The 22271-nt window shown below is 43.5% G+C and overlaps 1 protein-coding gene across 5 annotated transcripts in view; it reads left to right on the top strand.

Annotated features, from left to right (window-relative positions):
* The window catches only part of LOC119432526 (guanine nucleotide-binding protein G(s) subunit alpha), a 145886-nt gene that overhangs the window by 60867 nt on the left and 62748 nt on the right, over positions 1–22271 (top strand). For all 5 annotated transcript variants that reach the window (XM_037699694.2, XM_037699702.2, XM_049671085.1 and 2 more), the window contains exon 9: positions 20315–20445. In XM_037699694.2, the coding sequence (XP_037555622.1) occupies positions 20315–20445 (131 nt within the window). The remainder of the gene's footprint in view (positions 1–20314; positions 20446–22271) is intronic.

The following is a 22271-nucleotide window of genomic DNA, read 5'->3' as shown; positions in this document are numbered from 1 at the left end:
TGAGTCTGTAAAGGAGTATGTTTATATAGGTCATTACTCACAGGGGACCCTGATCATGGGATAGAAATTTACAGAAGAATAAAATTGGGTTGGAGTGCATACGGCAGGCATTGCCAAATCCTGACTGGGAGCTTACCACTGTCGTTGAAAAGTGTACAATCATTTCATTCTACCCGTGCTAACATATGGGGCAGAAACTTGGAGGTTAACAAAGAAGCTCGAGGACAAGTTAAGGACCGCACAAAGAGTGATGGAACGAGAAATGTTAGGCCTAACGTTAAGAGATGGGAAGAGAGCAGTGTGGATCAGAGAGCAAACAGGGATAGCCGATATTCTAGTTGACATTAAGAGGAAAAAATGGAGCTGGGCAGGCTATGTAATGCATAGGATGGATAACCGGTGGACCATTAGAATTACAGAATGGATACGAAGAGAAGGGAAGCGCAGTCGAGGATGGCAGAAAACTAAATGGGGGGATGAAATTAGGAAATTTGCAGGTGGAAATTGGAATCGGCTAACGCAAGACAGGGGTAATTGGAGATGGCAGGGAGAGGCCTTTGTCCTGCAGTGGACATAAAAAAAAAATAGGCAGATGATGATGATGATGATGAATATAGGTAACAGTAGGCTCTTTGCAGCCAATTGCTCCGAAAGGATTGCCTCATGAGAGATGTTATCAAAAGCCCCTTTAAGATCGAGGGCAAGTATTAGATTTTCCCCCCCTTTGGGCATGCAATCGAGGACATCCTTAGCAAGAGGAAAAGTCAAGTCGAGAGTCCGGAGCAAAAGCCTATCATGGTGACAGGGAAAAGTTTTTTTTTTTTCTCTATGTAATTTTGGAGCGGAGTTCGAATCACCCGCTCGTAGAGCTTGCCCATACACAATGTTAGTGATATGAGTATTAAGGCTCCTAGGGCGGGTGGTTTGCCCGGTTTAGGGATAGTTATAAACCTTGGCTTCCTTCCAATCCGGAGGAACTTGGCCCTTCTCTAAGCACTGTTCGTTAAGGAATAGAGTAAGGTGTTTTAGGACCTCGTTGCTGAGATTCCGAACCATGGAGTTGGTGATCTTATCTGATCCCGCGGCGGAGTTTCTGTGGGCGGTCTGGGTTGTCACGAATACCTCTGCCTTGGTTACTGGTGCATCTAGTTCAGGGCTGTCGGTACCCGCATACTGCATGTTGCACGGTGGTATGATGATGATCATCATCATCAGCTGAATATAAGTGATTTTTGTAATTATCAGTGAATTTTGTTTTGGGGCACAGCAAGCCAACATGTTCTAAAAACTCTGGCGCATCTTGGGTATTTCCTAGAGATGTTTGATTATTTGAAATTTCAAATACAAATTGAATAGTCTTTGCTATTTGATTCGTATACGATTCGACAATTAGTGCAGAGACCAACCAGTGGGGATTTGGCACCGGCTGATATTTGTCAGAAGATTGGCTGCAGACAACAGCTTTACTCAACTAAACTGCCACTCACTATTTTGCTAAATGTGTGCAGTCTCAGGCTTGATCACCATTGGGAGGTAGCACCGATAATGCCGGATGACTGTGGTTTTCGTACTTCTGGCATGCACATCGCGATTGCGGTCACCACATACTTGGAAGTGTTGCTGCCACAGGCGGGTTAGAGGTATGCACCTAAACATTGATTTTCCATCTTGCTCAGTGACATAAATCCCACCATATTTGTGCATAAAAATAGGTGTCTGCAGTCACTCTTGTGTTCTGATCTCTGTGCCTAGAGAGCACCTATTTTTGTCAGACAAAACGGGGTCTCCTCCACATTTCCTCCAGTGCAACAGTGGAGTCAGAGGGATGCTTTCCTGAGGATATCTCGTGGTCTCACCGTGGTCATTAACAGTTCTTCGTCTGGCTCATGAAATGCTTGCCACCTGAATCGGGTCCGAACTCGTTTCCATGCACAGCCATTCTGCCACAATGCTTCACCATACACTTATTTCTTTTATGGACTGTGCCATCAACCTTTGCTAACAGAAGTTCAAATAAAAGTTTTTTCTGGAAACATAGCACTATCATGTCTCATGGCTACCTTCTTAGTGGTACGACATACCTTAGTTCCATAATTCGTAATCACTGTCACATGGAAGATATTACACGCAATGCATTGGCCCACCTGTCACTTCACTGTTCTTGCCTTTGCCGATTCCTGTAGTGTTACACAGCCACTTGACAGTATAATTTAAATCTGCTAATGAACTGATGGCAGCCTGAGTGTGAAAGGGCAGCTATTTCTCTGTAAGGACATTTGTGAAGACGGTAGCAGCTTTAGCCATGTGCTAGCCTTTACAGATGCTCCTTTCCCCCCCATCCTGCTGGAAATCCTAGGGCCACTGGTTTATGGTTGTCCTTAAGAGGACGCTTTAGCTCGGGCCCAACTCCGATGCGGCCTATTCAAATACATGTAAAATGCAGAAATGCTTTTCTAAAAGGTAACCCCTGGACCGATTTTAATGAAATTTGTTGCATTTGGGGGAGAAAGTTAAATTCTAGTCACTGTTGGAAGCGGAATTCTAATTTAGAGCCTGAGTGTTTTTAAAATAATTGAAAATTCGAAAGTTCGAGAAAAATAGAAGCACGAAGTTTACAAATAATAGCTCTGCATCAAGAACGGCTATCAGGGTTCTGTAGATGGCATCCATTAGATCATTCAAAGCGGACAAATTTGATATTTCAATTTATATCTTACGTGAATTTGTTATGTTGAGTGCAAAGGTTCTGCAAAAGCTGTATTTCTATATTACTAAATTTTTGCAGATTCATGTGTAATATATCAATTTTGCCCGCGTTAGATATACTATTACATGTAATGCACATAATTGTGATATCATTTTTCATTGCTGAGTTAGAGTTGTAAACTTGATAGTTTCATTTTTGAAAATTAGCGATCTTTACCAATTTTTAATAAAAGAAATGATGACCTAAATCAAAAATTCGAAACCAACAGTCACCAGAATTTAAGTTTTTCTTTTAAATGCAACAAACCCCGCCAAATTTAGTGCAGTGGTTGCAGATAACGAATCCTCCTTTTACATGTATTTAGATAGGAGCACCCGAGCTAAAGCTTCCTAATAATTCTCATAAATGCCATCAGGAAGTGGCACCTGTGAACTCCTTCAAAGAAGAGTCCAAATTTACTGGCTATGGAATTTGTGTTGCTGCATCCAGCATTTTGCCACCTTTAGCATCTTATTCATGTCTATTCAGCGTACGAAATTTATTTTAATTTATTCATAATGTCTTTGTTGTCACTAATACAAATTATTGACAAATGATCCCAGCATGAATTTCAAAGGCAGCTGGTTTTTAGGTTCAATTACAAGCAGATAAGTGCTGAAGTCACCATGAAATCACTGGGGCCTGTTTCTCTTTCGCTTAGTTTTTGCGACATGGTATGTTTTACAGGTAGATTTGTAGTTATCACAGCTCCTTCAAAAACAAGCCTCTGGCCATGATTGCAACTCCGCTACTTAAGATATCCAGCTGTTGGCTTGTCGAAACCAGGCTTATCTTGACAAAGCACATGGAGGAAGTTAGCAGCGAACTTCTGTTATTTCGACCCTGATGGGACTGACGAAATTGGTCGAATTATTCGGCAGGTTATTGGTTATTACTACGAAATTGATTATTCGGCAGGTCAAATTAAATATGAGGCAGAAAAAATGCCGAGCGACAACACCGATTCATCGGCAGTATTTGCCCCGATTCTAAAACACTCCTGAATCGAATTTGCACCCACTTTTTATCGATTCAAAGTAGAAAGCTAACAAAATTGACATTAGAGGTCCTAAACAAAGTAGAGATCGTATTCACACCCAATATTAGAAAAAGTACAAGAAAAATGTAGCATGCATCCGATTCTGGCAATAAGAAAAATACGAAACCAGGGAAATTTAACTTCACAGTACGGCCTAATGGCCATCGTCATCGATCTCGGATAGCACTTCATCACTGTCTATTAGGAGCCACATCATGTCATCCTTTGTACGGTCCGTAGTGCATTTGATAGTGTGCATTTATTAAACGACTCCATAACAATTGCATACGAGATTGTGGCCCACGCCTAGGCTAACCACTTCGCTAGTTCGTCCTGCGATGCATACAATTCTCAGGAATGCCACGAACACGTGGCGCAATTTGTTGCCACTAGCTTAACATTTAAAATTACTTGTTCTTTGAATGTGCTTTCTTAATCAGACTGAAAGCAGAGCATCATTGTCATGCTATGTGAGAAAACTTGTTTTGTCGCCATCCATGGTCGTCATCTCACAATGGCGATGGCAATGGTGATGATGATGGCTAGGCTGGCTCTGACCATAGTCTCCTACAATAATTACTAGAGGGAACTCTGGTGCTGCTATTGTTCAGCCACCATTGATGGTTAATACATGGTTTTGTCTGATCTTCGTTCTTGTGGCTTTGCTTATTTCCGTTTATCTGCCTTCATTGACCTAAATTTGAAAGTAATGAATACTTTTCTAAATGCAGAAGGCAGTAAGATTCTGCGAACATGCATAATCGCTATTAATAGGCACCGGGCACGCTATGAGTTTAGACCGTTGGCACCTTCATGGAGTGCTGCCGCGAATGTAGCGCCATGTGACGGCTTTGCCAGGCACAGTGGGCGCAACTGCCAGCTACGTTGGTTGGTTATGTTCCGGCGTTACTTCTGTCTTGTGTTGCCGAAATACCACATGGAACCAAATCTGAACAAACATGTTGTGTTTTTGGGTGCACAAACAGTTATTCATGACTGAAGCTGGTGAGGCCATTCAGTTCAACCGGTCTTCATCGCGGCCTCACCAGATGAAACAGCAGAAAGCCTGGATATGTGCGGTCCGTAGGCAACGGTACATACTATCGGCGTCAAATGAAACGCGAACAGCAGATCGCCTAACCGAAGGTATGGTGGTCCAGTCACCATTGACAGGCGCGAACATCTGGTTTGACCGCACTGCGCGATGATGCTCCCCCCTTTCGTTTCTTTTTGGCTCTCCTTTATTTCAAAGCGAGAACCGAAAATCAAAGAAAACAGGAGCTAAAATATCGCAGCATATGACAAGTGTTATCGCCAAGCGTGGTGAAACCATACGTTCTATCGGCGTCAAATGAAACTCGAACAGCGGTGCGTGTGGTACAATTAGCACAGTCATCATTACTGCACTGTCATCTTTTGTCACTTTCAAATAAAAGACAACCAGAACGGAATCGAAAATATCGCAGTATAGGGGGAACATCATCACGCAGTGCAGTTAAACCGGATGTGCGCTCCTGTCAATGGTGACGACTGGACGGGCGCGCACTATACCTTCCGTTAGGTGATCTGCTGTTCGCGTTGCATTTGACGTCGATAGTACATCTCCGATACTACTTTGCTTTTGTCTAGTTGTTCTAACATAAATAAAGCAGCCATTCATACACAAGAGCTTTGTGTTCCATGTAAATTGTCTTCACCTCCCCAGGTGTGATGGCTCCTGAGATTTGTCATGCAATGAAGTTTTCTTCCTTCCTTCCCGAGCATCGGCACCAAAAGCGAACACGCGGATTTGTAGTCGTCATTTTGCTATCCTCTCGGTGGGTTCAGTCTTTTTATTTTAGGGTATATTTTCCTTCCTTGCACTTCCCAGCTTGCACTTCCCAGGGTACACGACTGTGTGTGCTCTGCATCGATAACGAATGCCAATGCAGTGGTGTGTTCACACTCACCGTCAACGCCAACCTTAGACGTGCACTAGCCGCCACCGTCAGTTCTTGGTAGACCGAGCTGTGTAAAATAGACCAAGACTGAAGTTTGGGCTAGATTCTAAGACATTTGACTTGGCGAAGCATCCAAAAAAAAATGAGAGAGAGAACGTGAACATACCAACAAAGGTGCGATTGGTGAAGCAGTGCAAAAAAACTAAAAAGGAAGATGTAATCTGTGATTTTTGTGCTGCTTTGGCAATTTACATGAATAAATGCACGACCATGTTAACGTGCACAGGAAAAAATCGGCAAAATAACCGTTGGAGTCCCACATCATAGCTTGCTGCTCTGAGTTTTGTGCAATGAATTTGCATCACAATTTGCACTCATTTCCTGCTTTATATTGCCACGTGGAGACGTGCGGGGACGTACGTAGAGGCTTGCGGTGGCAGATGGAGGAACAGAACATAAGCGGCTGAGAGTGTCCGATAGTACGTGGGCGTCAAAAGGGAGTTCGAGTTTAAGAACACCTGTGGAGCAGTCGATAAGGGCTGAGTGCGCCGAAAGAAAGTCTAGGCTGAGGATCACGTCTTGGGACACTGTGCAAGCACGGCAAACAAACCAATGGTGTGATGGCCAGCAATGCACACTCGAGCAGTGCACATTCCAAGAACGGCAGACGAGTTGCCATCAGCGACCCGTACTGTGCTCTGAATTGCGGGCGTAGTCACTTTGCGGAGCTGAGTACGGAGAGCACCACTCATTGTTGAAATCTGCGTTCCGGTGTCTATGAGAGCCGTGACGGTGACGTCGTCCACTTGAATGTCCAGAAGGTTTCGGCGCGTAGGTACAGTCAACAGAGGATTTGCATATGGGGTCACTGATGCAGCGTCACCTCCGGGAGCTGCACGGCTTAGTTTTCCGGAGCGTAGGTGCCAGGTCGTGCAGGGGACGATGACCGGTATGGTCGTGGCGATCGAGATCGATGGCCTTGTGGGGACGGTGAGCGGCTAAACCTGGAGTGTGGAACGGCGGCATCGGAAGCATGTGGATTAGAGCGAGGGGAAAACCATCGAATGTTGCCTCCAGGACGACGCCAAGATCCAGTGCTCTAGTTTGAAGGCGACGACCAGCTACTGCGGCAGTGACGGGCAATGTGTCTAACGCGAGAGCAGTTGAAACATAGGGGTCGGTCGTGTGCTGTCCTCCAGTCAGCCGGGTTTCTGTAGCGCGAAGGGTAGAGCTGGTTCTGGGGGACATTTGCAGGGGTATGTTCGGGTGTACGGATGGAGCAGACGGCCGATGATAATCCCATGTTTGCGAACTCCTGGCGGACGACTGCTTGTATGAGCGACACGGTGGGCAGGTTGGCTGACTGAACGTCTGGAAGAACGGCCGTAGGAGCTTGTGCTTCGAGTTCGCGGTGTACAATGAGTGTTACATCTTCTGACGCTGTAGCCTGTACAGGCATCGGTGGGTCTTCACATGATGATGTGGCAGCGGTCTTAAGTAGCCGAAGGAACTGGCGGGTGATGCGGCAACTCTTCGCTTGTTCAAAGCGTTAGCATTCCTTAACTATGACGTCGACCGTTGTACAGTCCTTGCATACAAGTAGAATAAATGCGTCGTCGGATATTCCTTTCAAAATGTGCGAAATCTTGCCATGTTCGGCCATTTTTGCGTCAGCTTTTCGACAAAGGCCCAGTACGTACGAAATTTACATTTCGTATGTACGAAATGTACAATTTATTGTTTGTCTGGACACGGGATCCCAGCTCGTTTTTAGCGGCCTGCTGTCGGCCAAATGATCTGCCGAAGAACTAACGCAGGGCCGCTATTTTGTAGTGAGGCATTATGACTTATTCTACTCTAGTCTTATCATCCACCGCTCACAGCCGGCGGATCCCGTTGATAACGCGAGCGGACCATCGCTCCGACCACTGACAAAGCGCGATAAGCGCGAAAGGCATTATTACTTTAAAGGTATCGCTACAAAATACCGGCCCAGCTTTGCCCTGCAAGCGTCCCAACTTGTAAGAGCGTCTTCATGCGTCCGGTACCACACGCGTGCCGTTCATTTCAGATAGAATATCACATTGGCTAACATCACCGTGGAGTCCCACCTGTTGTGGTTGCTGACGCGTTCGTACATGTCGATCCAGTTTTCACCATCCAAGCCATCTGTGCCAGAAAAGGTTCCCGGGTCTTGTGGGTGCAAAAGAATCACAGGAGCCGGTGGCTGCTGCACCGTCGGCACTTTGCTGGTTGCTGGTCATCGCGGAGCAACCATGATGGCTTCAAAGTTCCGTGCTTGGTTGACGGAGTCGGCATGTTGGCAGGTTTACCCAGCACCTCCACCAAAAGATGTTACGGGGAAAACGTTTATTTAGAAAGTATTACTATATACAAGGTTTAGACAAGCAGCGGCGACGGATGCAAGGCTGTCGCGCACCTCTGGCCACTTCGTCGCCGTCGTCTTCATCCTACCGACAGTAGCAGCCCCTTCACTGTCTCGTGGCACTATATTGGCACATGCCGTCACATATGAGCCATCCACTGTGGCACGTACACTCTTGAGGGTTGGAAGAAGAGAACATTTTTCCTTGGTCTGGTTCTGGTACAGACGTGGACTCCTGGCTGTCTCTGTTGTTTTGCCCGCGACAATGTACACTTGACGTCATAAATCTGACCTGCGTCGTACAAGCAGTTACCTTTATTAAGAGTAGATAAATATAAATCTGTTTTCAGGTTCGTCAGGGCTTAAAAATCGCAGTGCAACAGCACTAGAAATGCTGTGTCGGCCGTCGCTCCATTGTCTGCGTAACAGGCCGGTGCTCTTACTGCTGCCGTTCGCAGCGCTGTTTGCCAGCATGCTGTTTAGTGTGGTGCCGCCACCTTATGATGGCCGCCCGGTACCTATTACAGTGGTTCCACCTGTTGAGGCAGCCAAAAAGAAACGCACCAAGTGTCTCAATGTGCTGGCTTGTCCGCAAAGGTGGTCTATGCTGCTTGTTGACACATGCCTGTGGCATAATGGTTTCAATATCGGGAATCTGTGCTTGAGGTCTTGTGTGCGCATCGTGCCGTTGGACAATTTTAATAATGTTTAATTTTTTACAACACAGTACTTTATGACAAGTTTTTGATGTCGTGAAACCAGAAGGATGAAGTTTAGGCAAATCCATGCGCTAACAGTCATGCTCATGCTGGCAAAACTGCCCTGCTTGTAGGTCCCTTAGACTCCAGCGGCGCAGTTTTATCTAGTAATTTTTGTCTGAAAGTCTATGGCTCGACGACGGTTGAAAGTTTCAAATGCAGTTCACGGTTTGTATCGGATTGCACCGCATAAGCAGTTTGGGGTGCGTTAGAATTGGGTAAACACTGTAATATTCTTTGTAAGCTACCGTTTTCTCTTCAATGTCTTCCTGTGGTTGGCCAAAAATAAGAATTTTTGACTGGAGATGACGTGTGTCCCACACATTAACTGTTCGTACCCGTAGTACCTCCAATACGGACGCTGCCGCTAGGGGAGACACCAACTGCGATCACCATTGGGCCCGGGCGCATGCGGGATGACGAGTCGAGTTCGAGTTACCTGGCGATGGCATATTTCAGGATTAAAATAACAAAAGTTCGGTCCCACAGAAATGTATGGGCGCCGGCCGGGACCTTCGTTCAAGGTCGAGTAAACAGGAGTCGAAATAATAGAAGGCTACTGTATTACGTAATTCAAGCTCTCACATTTTATTTAAGTTGACCAAGACCAAGTAACCACATCTTGTTCAGTGTGTCTGATGTTGGAAATAATTAGCGCTTATGGGGAACATAAGGAATGCTGTAATATATGGCAAAAATTTTTGTCACATATCACCTTATTTTTATGTGTGTGAAAAAAAGAGCAGCATTGAAAACTGGCTTTAAAGGGACCCTGAAACGATTTTGACGATTTTGTACAAAGGTATTGAGTTGTTAGGGTAGGTCCTTCTGATCATTAATTGACGCATCTAAGTGCTCTGCTTAAAGCATGTAATTTATTACAAGGTTTTAAAAAGGCACATGGCTACCAATCGCAGCACGCCACTCGGATGAATTTTAAGCCGCCCCTGACCTTTTGACGCGATTTGACCATATCACGTCAGTAGGGCTAGTTATCCAATTGGCTGCCCAGGGCGTGTCATTGGTAATTTTTCCAACATCATGGTGAACAAATGTTCGTAATAGTTGAAATGTTAATTTCTTTCTATAAAAAGAAAGTAACAGAAAGAGAATGCACAAGGGCAGTGTATCACTACACTCTTGAAAGCACTTCTGGCACACAGCAAGTGTTGTCTGCTTGTGTTACAACGTGCTCCGTGTTGACCCTAGCTGTGCGGTCTATGTTGGTCTCAATCTGTCCTTTCACGAGCACCATGGTTCACCCTCACTTTGTGGGCTGCAAACGTAGCGAACGGCGACATGTCAAGCTGCGACATCGTGTCCCTCTGCAAGGCAAACATGTGAGCGAAGTGGCTGCAGCGCTGGTTGTGGGTATCCAATCGGCACCGGCATCTACGCGTTTGTGGCCGTCACTTCACATCGAAGGATTACTATACAGCACAGTAGTAATTCATGTGTCCGGTATTCGGGTAAACGCAAACACAAGCTGACAGTGCCGGGCATTTTACGGGATGATGCTGGGCATTTTATAGGATGATGCCGGGCATTTTACGGTATGGTGCCAGGCATTTTACGGGATGAGCGGAGGCCCAAACGTGAACAGCCTGGACGGTGCAGCCACCTGGTGGCACAGAGCTCAACCAAACAGAGAACTAATATAGCAGTAATCAAGTGTATTCTACTGTGCTGCTGGTGTAAATTTTGGGAAGGAGCGTAATCGTGAACACGTTTTCTAGATGTTCAAAATGTTTTGCACTTGGTTACAGTAATATTAGCTATTTGTTTGGCTGGTTAAGCTCTGCGCCACCAGGTGGCTGGACCATGCAGACCGATCAGGCCGCTCACTCAGCCCACTTACGTCTGCGTGACTGAAGCTCCATCATCACAGCAATAGTACTGTGGAGGGGCTTTAGTTTACGGTTCCACCCATCCATCAAAAATCCCAGCTCAACTGTGGTTACCGGAATACCGGACGCGATCAGCGCTGCGACAGAATGCTCGCAACGCACGCTACTTTGAAGCTCTCGCTTGGGATCGAGTGCCTGGTGGCTGGCAGAGAGGTTGGCGAGGCTTTGCATGCTGGCTCCAAGAAAACCGGAAGTAGATAATACAACGTCATGTCATGACGTAGAGCCAGTAAAGGCGGAGCTTAGCCCTGATCACTCGGCGAACGAGTTGAGGAAAAGCATAGCTAGGGAGTAGGGTAACTTGTAATCGTCCGTAGGTCTCTTGATATGAGATGCTTCATACAAATTGTTGTGCGAATGTTTTACTGTAGCTGTACCCTACACGTCTACAAAATTTGTCCGAACCGTTTCAGGGACCCTTTAAGTATACCGGGTGACCTATTGTAATTGAAACAGATTAAAAAAAAAGCAATTTGTGAAGTTTTAAAAACGTCATTCGTTAAGATATTCATAGACAAAAATTCACCTTGTCCTGTTTCGATACTGAAACTAGGCGCACGAAGAGTGTCGGAAAAACTGCCCACATAATGCTTCCCGCCTCGTTTGGTTTCTTACATCAACAGGTTGACAGCCGTGTAGTCATTGCGGTGCAAGATGAACATCTTATGCTTTTTGCCCTATGAAAAGTATCTTTATCTCTATGTTTTTCTTTATTTATGGAGTTTTGTTTCTTCTAAAACCTTCTCTAGAAGATATTAAAAAAGCCTTTCTATTAGTTCTTTTTATGTAGCCCCTGTGTGCTGTATCAACCATTGTTATGATATGTTTAGCAGATAATGTAGGAGTGTGCGAATATTGAAAACTTCAGATGTGAATTTGATTCAAAAATGCACTATTTGAAATATTCAAATACAATTTCTGTTGGAATAAAAGGGACATCAACATTTATGGGAGTCTACACAGAGACTCGCTGATTTAATTTAGGGGGTGTTTCGAAGGATTCTGCTGCAGGAGAGCCTCAATTGCTGCATAGTGGCGCCAGTACCTGAGCGAGTTCACAGGGCATATAACTTATGCTCAGTAATTTCAGTCATTCAATAAAAATGCTTTGCTTTTAGGCAGCCAATGAATTTGTTCTCTCTGTTTTTTGGTAAAGCAATTTATCATTTGGGCAGTTTTACCATGCTTGCATTTCTTTGAAACAATGTGTGGCACTGTATGTAGCATCACACGTATGTTTTTGAACCATCGCAACGCTTTTACATGCATCCGGTTACATGCTTTATCTTTGCTTCATTACTGTCATCGTCATAATCCCAGCCACGGTGGCCGCATTTCGATGGGGGTGAAATGCTATAACTTCTGTGTACCGTGCATTGGGTGCACGTTAAAGAACCCCAGGTGGTCGAAATTAATACCGAATTGCCCACTACGGCGTGCCTCATAATTATATCAATGTTTTGGCACATAATACCCCATAATTTAATTGTCATTGTCATGGTGCAGATAGAGTATCACACTTATGTCCTTGAACTGTTGCCACTCTTACAGGCATCTGGTTACGTGTTATTTCTTTGTTTCATTACTGTCATTGTCATAGTGCAACATGTAACTGAAAGTTTATCATTTACATGCTTCTCAGTTGACTGGAAGTCCAGTTGTAAAGGGCATTATATACATATGAAATAATGCAAATAATGTTTTAATGCGAAGCATTCTTTTGCTTATCCCAGGCCCTTTGCTGTAGGTAGGTAGGCAGGTAGGTTCATGCCTAGCCTCGTTTTGTGCCTTTTCAATAATAAATTCAAGTGTCCGATGGCGGGATCGAACCTCTTTTTCCCAGCACAGCAGCTCGATGCTCTAACCATTGGGCTAAGATCGCATGTTTGCAGCTTTCATGCCAAAGCCAACTAGCTCTATGAGATGTTTGGCGCGTGTTTCATGTGCCAGTTCCTCTTATTCTTACCTCATGACAGCTGGCACTTTGAGATGCTGTGTTAGATTGTACCACCTTTGGGATCGGATCATATTCTATAGTCCTTTCGTCCTAGCAAATAATGCTGTGTAGGAGCTGTGCTATGTGTACTGCCTTCATAATCAGCACAGGTGATGTTTCTTCACCGGAATGCCATTGTCCTTTTAACCCCAGAAAGCCTGAACATCATTTCACGTCAAAGAAAATTAAAACGACTGGTTCACATTTATTTCTGGCCATGGATATTGTATTGGTATTAAGAAAGCAGTGAAATGATAATTATCTCAGAAATAATTAGTATGGTAATTACTTGATTAGTAATTGATTTGCTGAACTATCCTCAACTGAACTCTCCCAGCACATCAGAAACGCTAGTATGGGCTCCACATGGGTTTCCAGTGCATCAGTTTTTAGGAATCAAATTCAGCGAACCCAAAGTGATATGTTAAGCTTTGTGGGATTAACATTGACCACATGACATAGACATAGGTAAATGCAATTGTGTAACACTTAGTCGCTGATGACATCGAGTCACAATTTGTTTCTCTCGCTTATACCCGGCCATTACCTACAACTATGTAGAACCCAACAAATGGCATGTCGAAAACTCGTTGAATGGCCAGTCTAGAAATTATGCCGTCGCCATCATATGATTATCTTCACCGTCATCGTCTTGCTGCTATTGTCACGAACACGCTTGTATCACGCAACTGCTTGATTTATACAACTAGGTGAAGAAAGTGTTACCAGGTGGACACGGTCTACCTAGTAATGCTTTGTAGAAACCTGAACAATGCTGAATAGCCAGGTACTTGCTAAATGCTTCGCATAACATTGATTCCCACAGTGTGTGGGATCTGCTTAACTTTTTAAGAACCGAACTACACGCCAACTTTATATTTCACTTTGTTCAGAAATTGGAAAATATTTTATATTCAATTCGATATTTGGAGGTTTGAGCTGATGCAAGCTAGGTTCATGGTCATACTTATGCAGGTATTAAGTATGTGTCCTACAGTGATATCACTGCAAGCTTTGCATTGAGGCAACCCTTGTGGTGTACATAAACACTGCATTCATGGCATTGTTAATGCAGGAAGCAATTTTGAAAGCTTAACGAGAATTCCTTACCGTGCTTCCAGATGTTAACCCTTTAAGGACAAGACATATAAATAGACAGAAGAAATAATTATTTTCTATCTAAATGTGCAAAACACATCAAGAATAGGCATAATTAACAAAAAGAAAAATATTTTGTACAAATCTTTTCAGCACTAGGGCGAAAACCCCAGGCGGAAAAATGGAAGTGGGCTTCACCCCAAGGCACCTAAGGCTTCATTTTCAATTTGTACAGACAGCTCTCATCATATGTGAACCATAGGTGTACGTTTCATTTCCTTTACATCACATGTGTGACACCACTGCGACTAGATACCTTGCATCGGCTTTTCTTCTCAGACCTCGTTTTCAAAAGACAGTGAGTCGGGTGCCGAACTACTTCTTCCTCATCCAGTGTTCCTGCTCTAAACCAATAAATGATGCTTGCTGCCTGTCATTCGGTGTTGGCCGAAGAAATTTAGCCAGGAACTTCGTACTTAATGCTGAAACTGGGTGAGATTTTTTTTTTCTGGTATGTTGCCTGTAGGCAACACTCGTCAATAAAAGGTTAAGGAAGAGCAGCTGTGTCTGGATGCGTGGTTTGGATGTGAGGCTATGCAATCTTGTCTCCGCCCCCTTATTTTGCCGGTCTAGCTCATGACCCTTGTTGTTTGCTTCGATGAGAACTCCCAGTAATGGCAGACCGCAGTAATAGTTAAGTTCAAGCCGAGGTGCCTCGTCAGGCTGGTTATAGCTTGTAGGCTTTCAAAGTGGAAGCTTCCAGCTGTTTAATGAACATTATTCAATACGAAGCATGCCGCTTCGTAACATCTCTTCATCGTTAGGGTTGCCAGGCATAACGTCATGATTCTCCGATCATGGGTTTGTCATGTGAGAGGCAGCGATCCTGCTCTATTGAAAAATGTGTGCCGTTCTCACGTCATTTGCTCTGCAGTCTTAATAATGTCCAACAAATATAACTGCATGACTGTGTTCCTTTGTCATACCTTGGGGCTCAGCACATGGCTTTGTGCAAATTCAGTGAAGGAAGAGCTACAAAAAAGACATATTTTGGTACATTCTTTAAATGTATCCCTCGAGTAACCTTTACCACCTGTGTTAGCACATATCTGCCACCCAAGTGGCGCTTTTTAGAGATGGGAATTTGGCAACCTATCTCTGTTACTGGGATAATATTTCAATTATTTTCTATTTATTTGTTAACGACTTGTGCAAACTCCTGCAATCTCTGGAAACAGTTTGATATTTAGTGTTTGATATTTAGTATGTATATTTGAGGCGATTGCATGTACTATTGACCAAAAAAGTTCACGGACCAAGGGTTCTGACAAAAAACTGAATATCTCGGCAGCCTCAAAACGCAGCCTGGTATTCCCATTTCCAGCCTCTACTGGTATATGCGAACAACATTGTCATGTACGGTTTTACTGGGTATTTTTAAAGGCTGCTGCTTGGATATTTAGCGTTTTCTATGATCCCGTGGTCCGTAAACTTTTTTAGTCGACAGTACATATGTACACCCGTCAGAAGTATACGGACCACAGAGTCGCCGAAAAAACTGAATTTCTTCGTAATTAACATGCACAAACTGAAATTGACAAATACACTGGAAAATTCGCAATGCCAAGTTCGGACTGCAGTCCTCAATTTCAAGTTGCATTCGCAGGCAGTTGAAAAAATCGGCTTTATCGCGCAATCCCTGGTCCGTATACTTTTGCTCACGGGTGTAAAAAAAAGTTCCCTGGCTAGGTTACTTTTTCAATTTTTTTTTGTTGTCTGAATAATGCCACTGTAGTTTCGCTCTTTGCGTTGTTTTATTTTACAGCTTGCAGGCGGCAATAACTTGTCTTGAGCATTAGAAATTTTAGGTAATGAATAAATATAATGAATCTGAGATTCTATTGGAAACTCACTAGACTTATTTGCCTGGACATCTGGCTTCTGTCTCATTCTTCTTGTATTTTTAACATTTCTCTGATATTTACAACAGTGGGGATCATCTGCGTTATACAATGCTCAAGAAACCGAACGCATCAATTCCACTTCTTGATTGGTAATACATGTTTCTGTGCTGTGAAGTGCTCACTTTCATGTTTTTGCAAGTTCAGTGAAATGAAGGCCAGTGAAGCAGTCTGCATCTTTTCAGTTGGGCTTACTTTAAGCGAAAGTTTTATGAAACACATATGCAGGGTGCTGAATGTACTGAAGGGCATGCAATTATGTTATCGCATTTCGTTTGCTGAGCACAATAGAATTGACTATTGGTTGCTCATCGCTGCACATATCTCTAGGACATGCTGTCACGAAAAAATGTTAAATGTGGTGGTGTGCTGCTTTTCACAGGGTAACGCTGCAATCATCGGTCTGTTTAACTCCTACTCTGCTACCCCCAGAGATTACTCATGGGCCCACCCTTTACAACCCCTGCTTCGCCCAAGTGTACTCATTTTGTATTTTCAGCGTATTCCCTGCATCTCCCGAAGCAACATTGTGCAATAATGAACATTGCGCACTAGTTTTGTCGTCTATGGGAAAGTCATCTAAACACACAAAACTTGTAATTTAAATTTATGACAGCAGGTGGAGCACGTCTTGATGCTTTGTTGCTCTGTCTCTGCAGGGCAGCCATGGTTAGCCAGTGCGGCAGGGCCATCCGCACTTTAAATGAGAAATAAATTTATAAAGTGTTCATTTCTTTATTTGGAGAAAGCAAAATGAAGAACAAGGTTTTATGTAGCATGAAACATCTGCTGAACCAACACACAAGAAATATGGAAGGGGCTGAGGATGGGCAGGGAAGCCATGGCGAGTCCCTTCACAGGTTCATTTGCACTTTGACAGACGAAGACATTCATGAATGAGAAAAAGCTGACCAAATAGGTGGTGATTCATGGTACAGAAATTTAGGCATACATAACACAGGATACACTAGTAGATTAACATGGACAACACAAACCCAACTATCAACTGAAAGCTTGTACAGCTGTCATACGTTTCCGCCAGTGTGCGGCCTTTTAATTGATTGTTGGCGTTTGGGTTGTACTTATTCTTCTTTCGTCCATGTATTGACACCTGCATTTCCATACCATAAAAGAAATTTATGAACTTATTATGAATTTGGGAGGCAACAATAATAAAGCAGCAGCATCAGTGCACTACAAAATGTCCGCTGAAACAATAGAAAAAAAACTCGGGAGGTGCTGATGATCAGTTGGAAAAAAAAAAAAAAAAAACTGGCTGTCAAAGAGTCAAGGTTTTGAGTGAAACAGACTTTACCTGTAAATGATCACAACAGCGCTTGCTCTACAAAACTTGGAGCTGATTTTTTCAGGCCTTATCATCATGTATACAGAAGGTGTGTGCCTACTAAAACTCATGGGGAAAAAAAAAAAAATTCGGCCCTCTATATAAAAAAAGCCATTTAATGATGTTTGCAGCCTAAATATAATGCTGCTAGTGTGTGTTGTCTTCTGACGAATTGTTTAATTATTTAAGTTCAATATTGATTGGGGAGAGTGTATGTTCCAAACTATTTTATTGTAGGGTTGCTCATGTAGCACATTTTTCCACGTTCCAAAGAAAGCCAGCTTGTAAGCTTCATTGGTGCCACTCAAAGACATTGCAAGTGGACCAATGATACCCTTGACACGGTCTTGAAGCCACTTAAATGGGATGCATTGCCTTTCATGGAGGTGGCCACTATATTTGTGCATGAAATGAAGAGCATGCGCCATGCTTTCTGATAGCTTAGCTTTCAAGAATCACCCTAAGAGGAATATCGTTTGCATTCATGCACCTGCAAATTTTAAACTAGTATCTCTTTTTGCCTAACCTTGAAGCGTCACGCGATTGCGTTGAGGGTGTATAGAGTGGAGTTGTAGCAAATAGAGATGGCGCTCATTCGGTGCCTGTGTTGTCATTTGTGGTGTTAGCACCCAGGCAGAGTAAGATGTGTCCTGTCACACGTCACCTCACAAATGTGTCACCTCTGGCTAGTGGTAAAGGCTGAGCGTTTTTTCCCTTTCTGTCAGTTGTATCAGAAACATCTTTTTCTAGCTTTTCGTCACGCATGCACTCTAATAAAAAAAAGAAATGCATGGAGGCTGCTCTGTATCTACATTATCAACAACTAGGCTTTTTAACCCTTTGAGGGTCTGACTTCTTCACAAGAACAGTGGTCCTGCAGTGAAGTTTTCTTTTTATTGCAATTTCCAGTTATAGGAAATGATTGAAAACTTGTAAATACAGCAAAAGGTTATTGCAAGCAATATTTTGTCTCAAAAATGCATTTCTTGCATCAACAGTATACACACAAGTACACTATACAGTAAGAGATCGAGAAAAATGTCTAGGAAAATTTATAGCTATCAATTTGTTGTCCCAAAAGTATGTTTCATCAAAATACGAAGCACTTCAGGAGTCGCTGCAGGAAGAGGCACCGCGCACGGCTATAACGAAATCGCAAATGTGCGCACCCCATTGTATGGGAATATGCAAACTGCAACTGAAATAGGAATCGCTAAGGCAAAGAATTTTTTTTTTAATATCTCAACTTCAGCTGTGCAGGGCTATATCTAAGCTACCTGAAACACTATAGTTGTGGCCGTAAAAAAACTAGCATCTTCTTCATGCACACCTTGGACGTATACTCGCGGACAACTTTCTGTGGCAATGAAGGGAAAGCTACGGAGGCTAAGCGTGCACAAGTGAGAGCGCTTCTGAAAAGAGTCCCTCGCTTAAATACAGGTTTGTTTAGGCTGGGGAAGAGAAAACAGAAACACCATAGTAGCAACAGGTAAATAAGACGGAACACACAACTGAGTGTAAAAGTTCGCTTATTTTGCGGCTTTTCCCTTCCGCGTCCGAGCAAACGCGAAACCGTCGCACATGGAAGCTGCGTCGATTCAGCGTCTGTTCCAAGCAACCAAAAGCACTGTCGAACGCTGCCGGACTACTTGGCGCGGTAACACATGTGCAGCAGCCACGCGCCCGTAGCTTTTCTTTCATTGCCAGAGAAGGTTGTCCGCGAGTATAGCAGGCGACGCACATGTGACAACGTGAGTATGCGCTCGAGGATAAACAATTCGTGTTGTGCGCTCCAGTAAGTGAAATCATTTTGAATGACTGGGTGACTCCATAGAGATTGCAGTGCCTCTCGTCAACTAGTGGTGTCGAATACATGCGAAATATCAAACATAAGGTTGGTGCCGTACATACATGTCAAAAATCGGCTGCGCTCTACATGTGTGGCCTAAGCCCTCAAAGGATTAAGCAGTCCAGAAGTTGGTTGCAGTTGGCCTTTAAATGGCACCCTAGTAGGTTCCCACCATACTGGCGCAACTAAAATGCAGGAAGTGACACACGCCGAAGCTGCGCATTGCCACTGCCCTGCCAAAACCGAAGCAACGCAGAAAGTTTCATGAAAAAATTAGCGAAGCCAAGAAATAATGCATTGCCAACAAGTGTGCTGAAGTAAATTGGGCAGAAACCATTGTGTAGAAGCCACCAGCTTCCTGCTATAAACCATGAGACTAAAAAGGATAAACGATAAATTTATCAGTAGGTTTACACTACGAAGCAATCACTTAACTGGAATATATCCTCTGATGGTTCCTTCTCAATTTTTTTTTGCATTCGCACCATGTCTAAGGACTGCTGGTGCTGCTAATACATACTGTTACATATGGGTTGCCATGTCACATGATCCCTCCCCCCTTTTTTCCCACGCCATTTCTTCTTACCCCCCACCCCCTGAATAATGTGGACTCACTTTTAGATATGGTGATTAGAGCTTCACAATAGGTTTTGTTGCAAAGAATTCCATAATGTGTTAAAGAAAAGATTACAAATCGTTTGGACTAGAGCATGGGCTGCTGTCATAGCACTTTTAGCATTGTTAACTAATATGCAGAAGACAAAATACTGGTGCCTGTTCCAGTTGGCTTCCGACATCTCATAAGCAGAGGGGGCCCCCTATTTTTAATGGTGTGTGTGTGTGTGGGTGTGTGTGCGTGTGCATGCGCGCGCACACTTTTATTTTCGCCAAGAGCCAACCAACCATTGTCTTCATTCGTCTAACCGGGAGTATGGTCTCATACAAAATGTGCTGCATGCAGGTCTGATCTTTTATTGTGTCCAAGGTGCTCCGAACCTTTTTCATTTTATATTTTAATGAAGGGAACTCGCACTTGGGAGTATGGTGTCTGGTGCTGCAGAGACTTTCGTTTATGTAATCATTGTCTGACATGGATATGGAGCAGTGTGAGGACTTTTAGTAAAGAATGATGTGCCTGGTTGCCTGCATGGGCTTTGGTGGGATGTTTTTTTTTTTTGATGTGTGCTTGTGTGGTTGCTCTAACTACATTGGTAGCTTGTGGCCTGTGAGATGGGATCTTCTTGGGAAGCTGTTCTTTCTCACAACTCTCTTCCTCTGCTCTTTGCCAGGTGGTTACGAACGATATCTGTGATCCTCTTCCTTAACAAGCAGGACTTGCTAGCGGAAAAAATCAAGGCTGGCAAGTCTAGGTTAGAAGAGTATTTTCAAGAATTTGCGCACTACCAAACTCCCTCGGATGGTGAGTGGTTTTCTTCCCCTCTCACTTCCTTTCTTTACTTTCCCATTAACCTTCTCTGATATTGTTTTTCGTGGAAACGACTTATTGCTGTGACATGCCAAGTTATGCTCCCAGCAATTGCTATCACGTTCACATGATGGTTTTGTGAACGGGGAGTTAGAAGTAAAAAAAAATTTGCACCTGTAGTCGACATTAAGTCTTCGAATTTGTGTATTGGCTGCGAAAATGTTGCAGCTAGAAATTACTTTTCACAGAATTCATGCACGACACAGTGCTCTTAACATTTGTTTGACATGTAGAGCTATTTGTTTTTTACTTTATGAAATACAAGGGCAAATATTGAAATACTCACACTTGACTATTAAAGTTACTGATGAAATATGATTTCATATGTTTCTAAAATAGCTTAGAACAATAATTGGATGGTCATTTGCAGATTTAGGCTATACTGGCCATTGTTAGTGTGATAGCGCAGCAGAGGCTTAAAAAGTACCAGGTTTAAATAATGTCGTTGTGTGTGTGTGTCTGTGTCATTGTGTGTGCGTGTGTGTGTGTGTGTGTGAATAAATTAGAAAGTGGTATATTTCTCCTGTAGTGAAGAACTTCAGTCACCTTTTCATTATATACTTCCTACAATGACCATTCAGTACTGTTGTATTTAGTTGTTCGAGATGTAGTGAAGTTAGCTGAAATTGGCTTTGCAACACTTTCAGAGTATGGCTTTTGTTCTCATATTCTTCTTTTGGCAGCCATCATCAAATTGCTGCTGCACTTATATTTTTATAGCAGTAAAGGTAGCGTGCTTGATTCAATACTTAAACTGAAATTGAACTTTTGTTTTTACCTTGAGTATGCAGTAATATAATATTAAAGGTACACTAAAGAGAAAAAAATCATGCGCCATTACACTATGTGAAGGTGGTTGACCAGCGAAGCTGTAGGCGCGTTGCTCTTTGGGAGTCCGGACTATATGTGGTGCCCCCATTATGACGACAGAAGGGAAGTGAAATTCAAAATGGAGAATGGCAACTTGTGTTTCTGGTTTTTTATATACATTCGCATCTACGACGGAACCGCCGCTCCGATGAGCCGGAGGAAAACAGACACGCGTGACGTTTCGATGGCACTGCCACCATCGGAGAGTGGAAGGAAACTAGATACGCAAGCGCTTGGAATGCCAACAAAGAGAGGGTGGTGCGAATGTAGACAGGGCTGATGTGGGTCGCTCAGTGGCAAATCTTTGAGAAACCTTTATTATATACCTGGGAGTCTATTGATCTTGAAAATGGTGCCTATTGATAACTAATCTGCTCAAAATGCATATCTGAGGGACGCCGACGAACTAGCTGTGAGAAGACGATGACGACGAATGTGCGAGCAGTGGCACGAGTGCGCTTGCGTGGGGCCTGGGTTTTTTCACACATAGAGCAAAAATACACGAAACCCTAGCCATAAACAGGTATGCTGTAAAATAATTTCACCTGGGTTAGTAAATTACCCTTCCAGAATACCAAAAATGTTACTTTTACTGCTAGAAAAGATTTGGTAAACCAGAAAAGGCACAAAAAGGACAGACTGGTGGTGACGCTGCCTTGAAATTTCTGCACCAGATCGATTTTGATTGCATATGCCAGGGCCAAGTTGATAGTTTATTGGTAAAAATGGACTACATTGTGGTGCTAAAGGAGCCAAAGATTGAACATGGCAGGTATGGGGAATTCATTGAGCCAACACATGGCCCAAGTGCGGGGGAAAAAAAAAAAAAAAGAAAACTTCGAAATGCGTGACGTCACACTGACGTGCCGGGGTTTCGTCGGGAAATTAAT

The sequence above is a fragment of the Dermacentor silvarum genome, chromosome 1, assembly GCF_013339745.2.
Source record: "Dermacentor silvarum isolate Dsil-2018 chromosome 1, BIME_Dsil_1.4, whole genome shotgun sequence".
In the NCBI taxonomy this organism is placed as follows: Eukaryota; Metazoa; Arthropoda; class Arachnida; order Ixodida; family Ixodidae; genus Dermacentor; species Dermacentor silvarum.
This window is presented reverse-complemented; position numbering and strand designations above follow the sequence as displayed.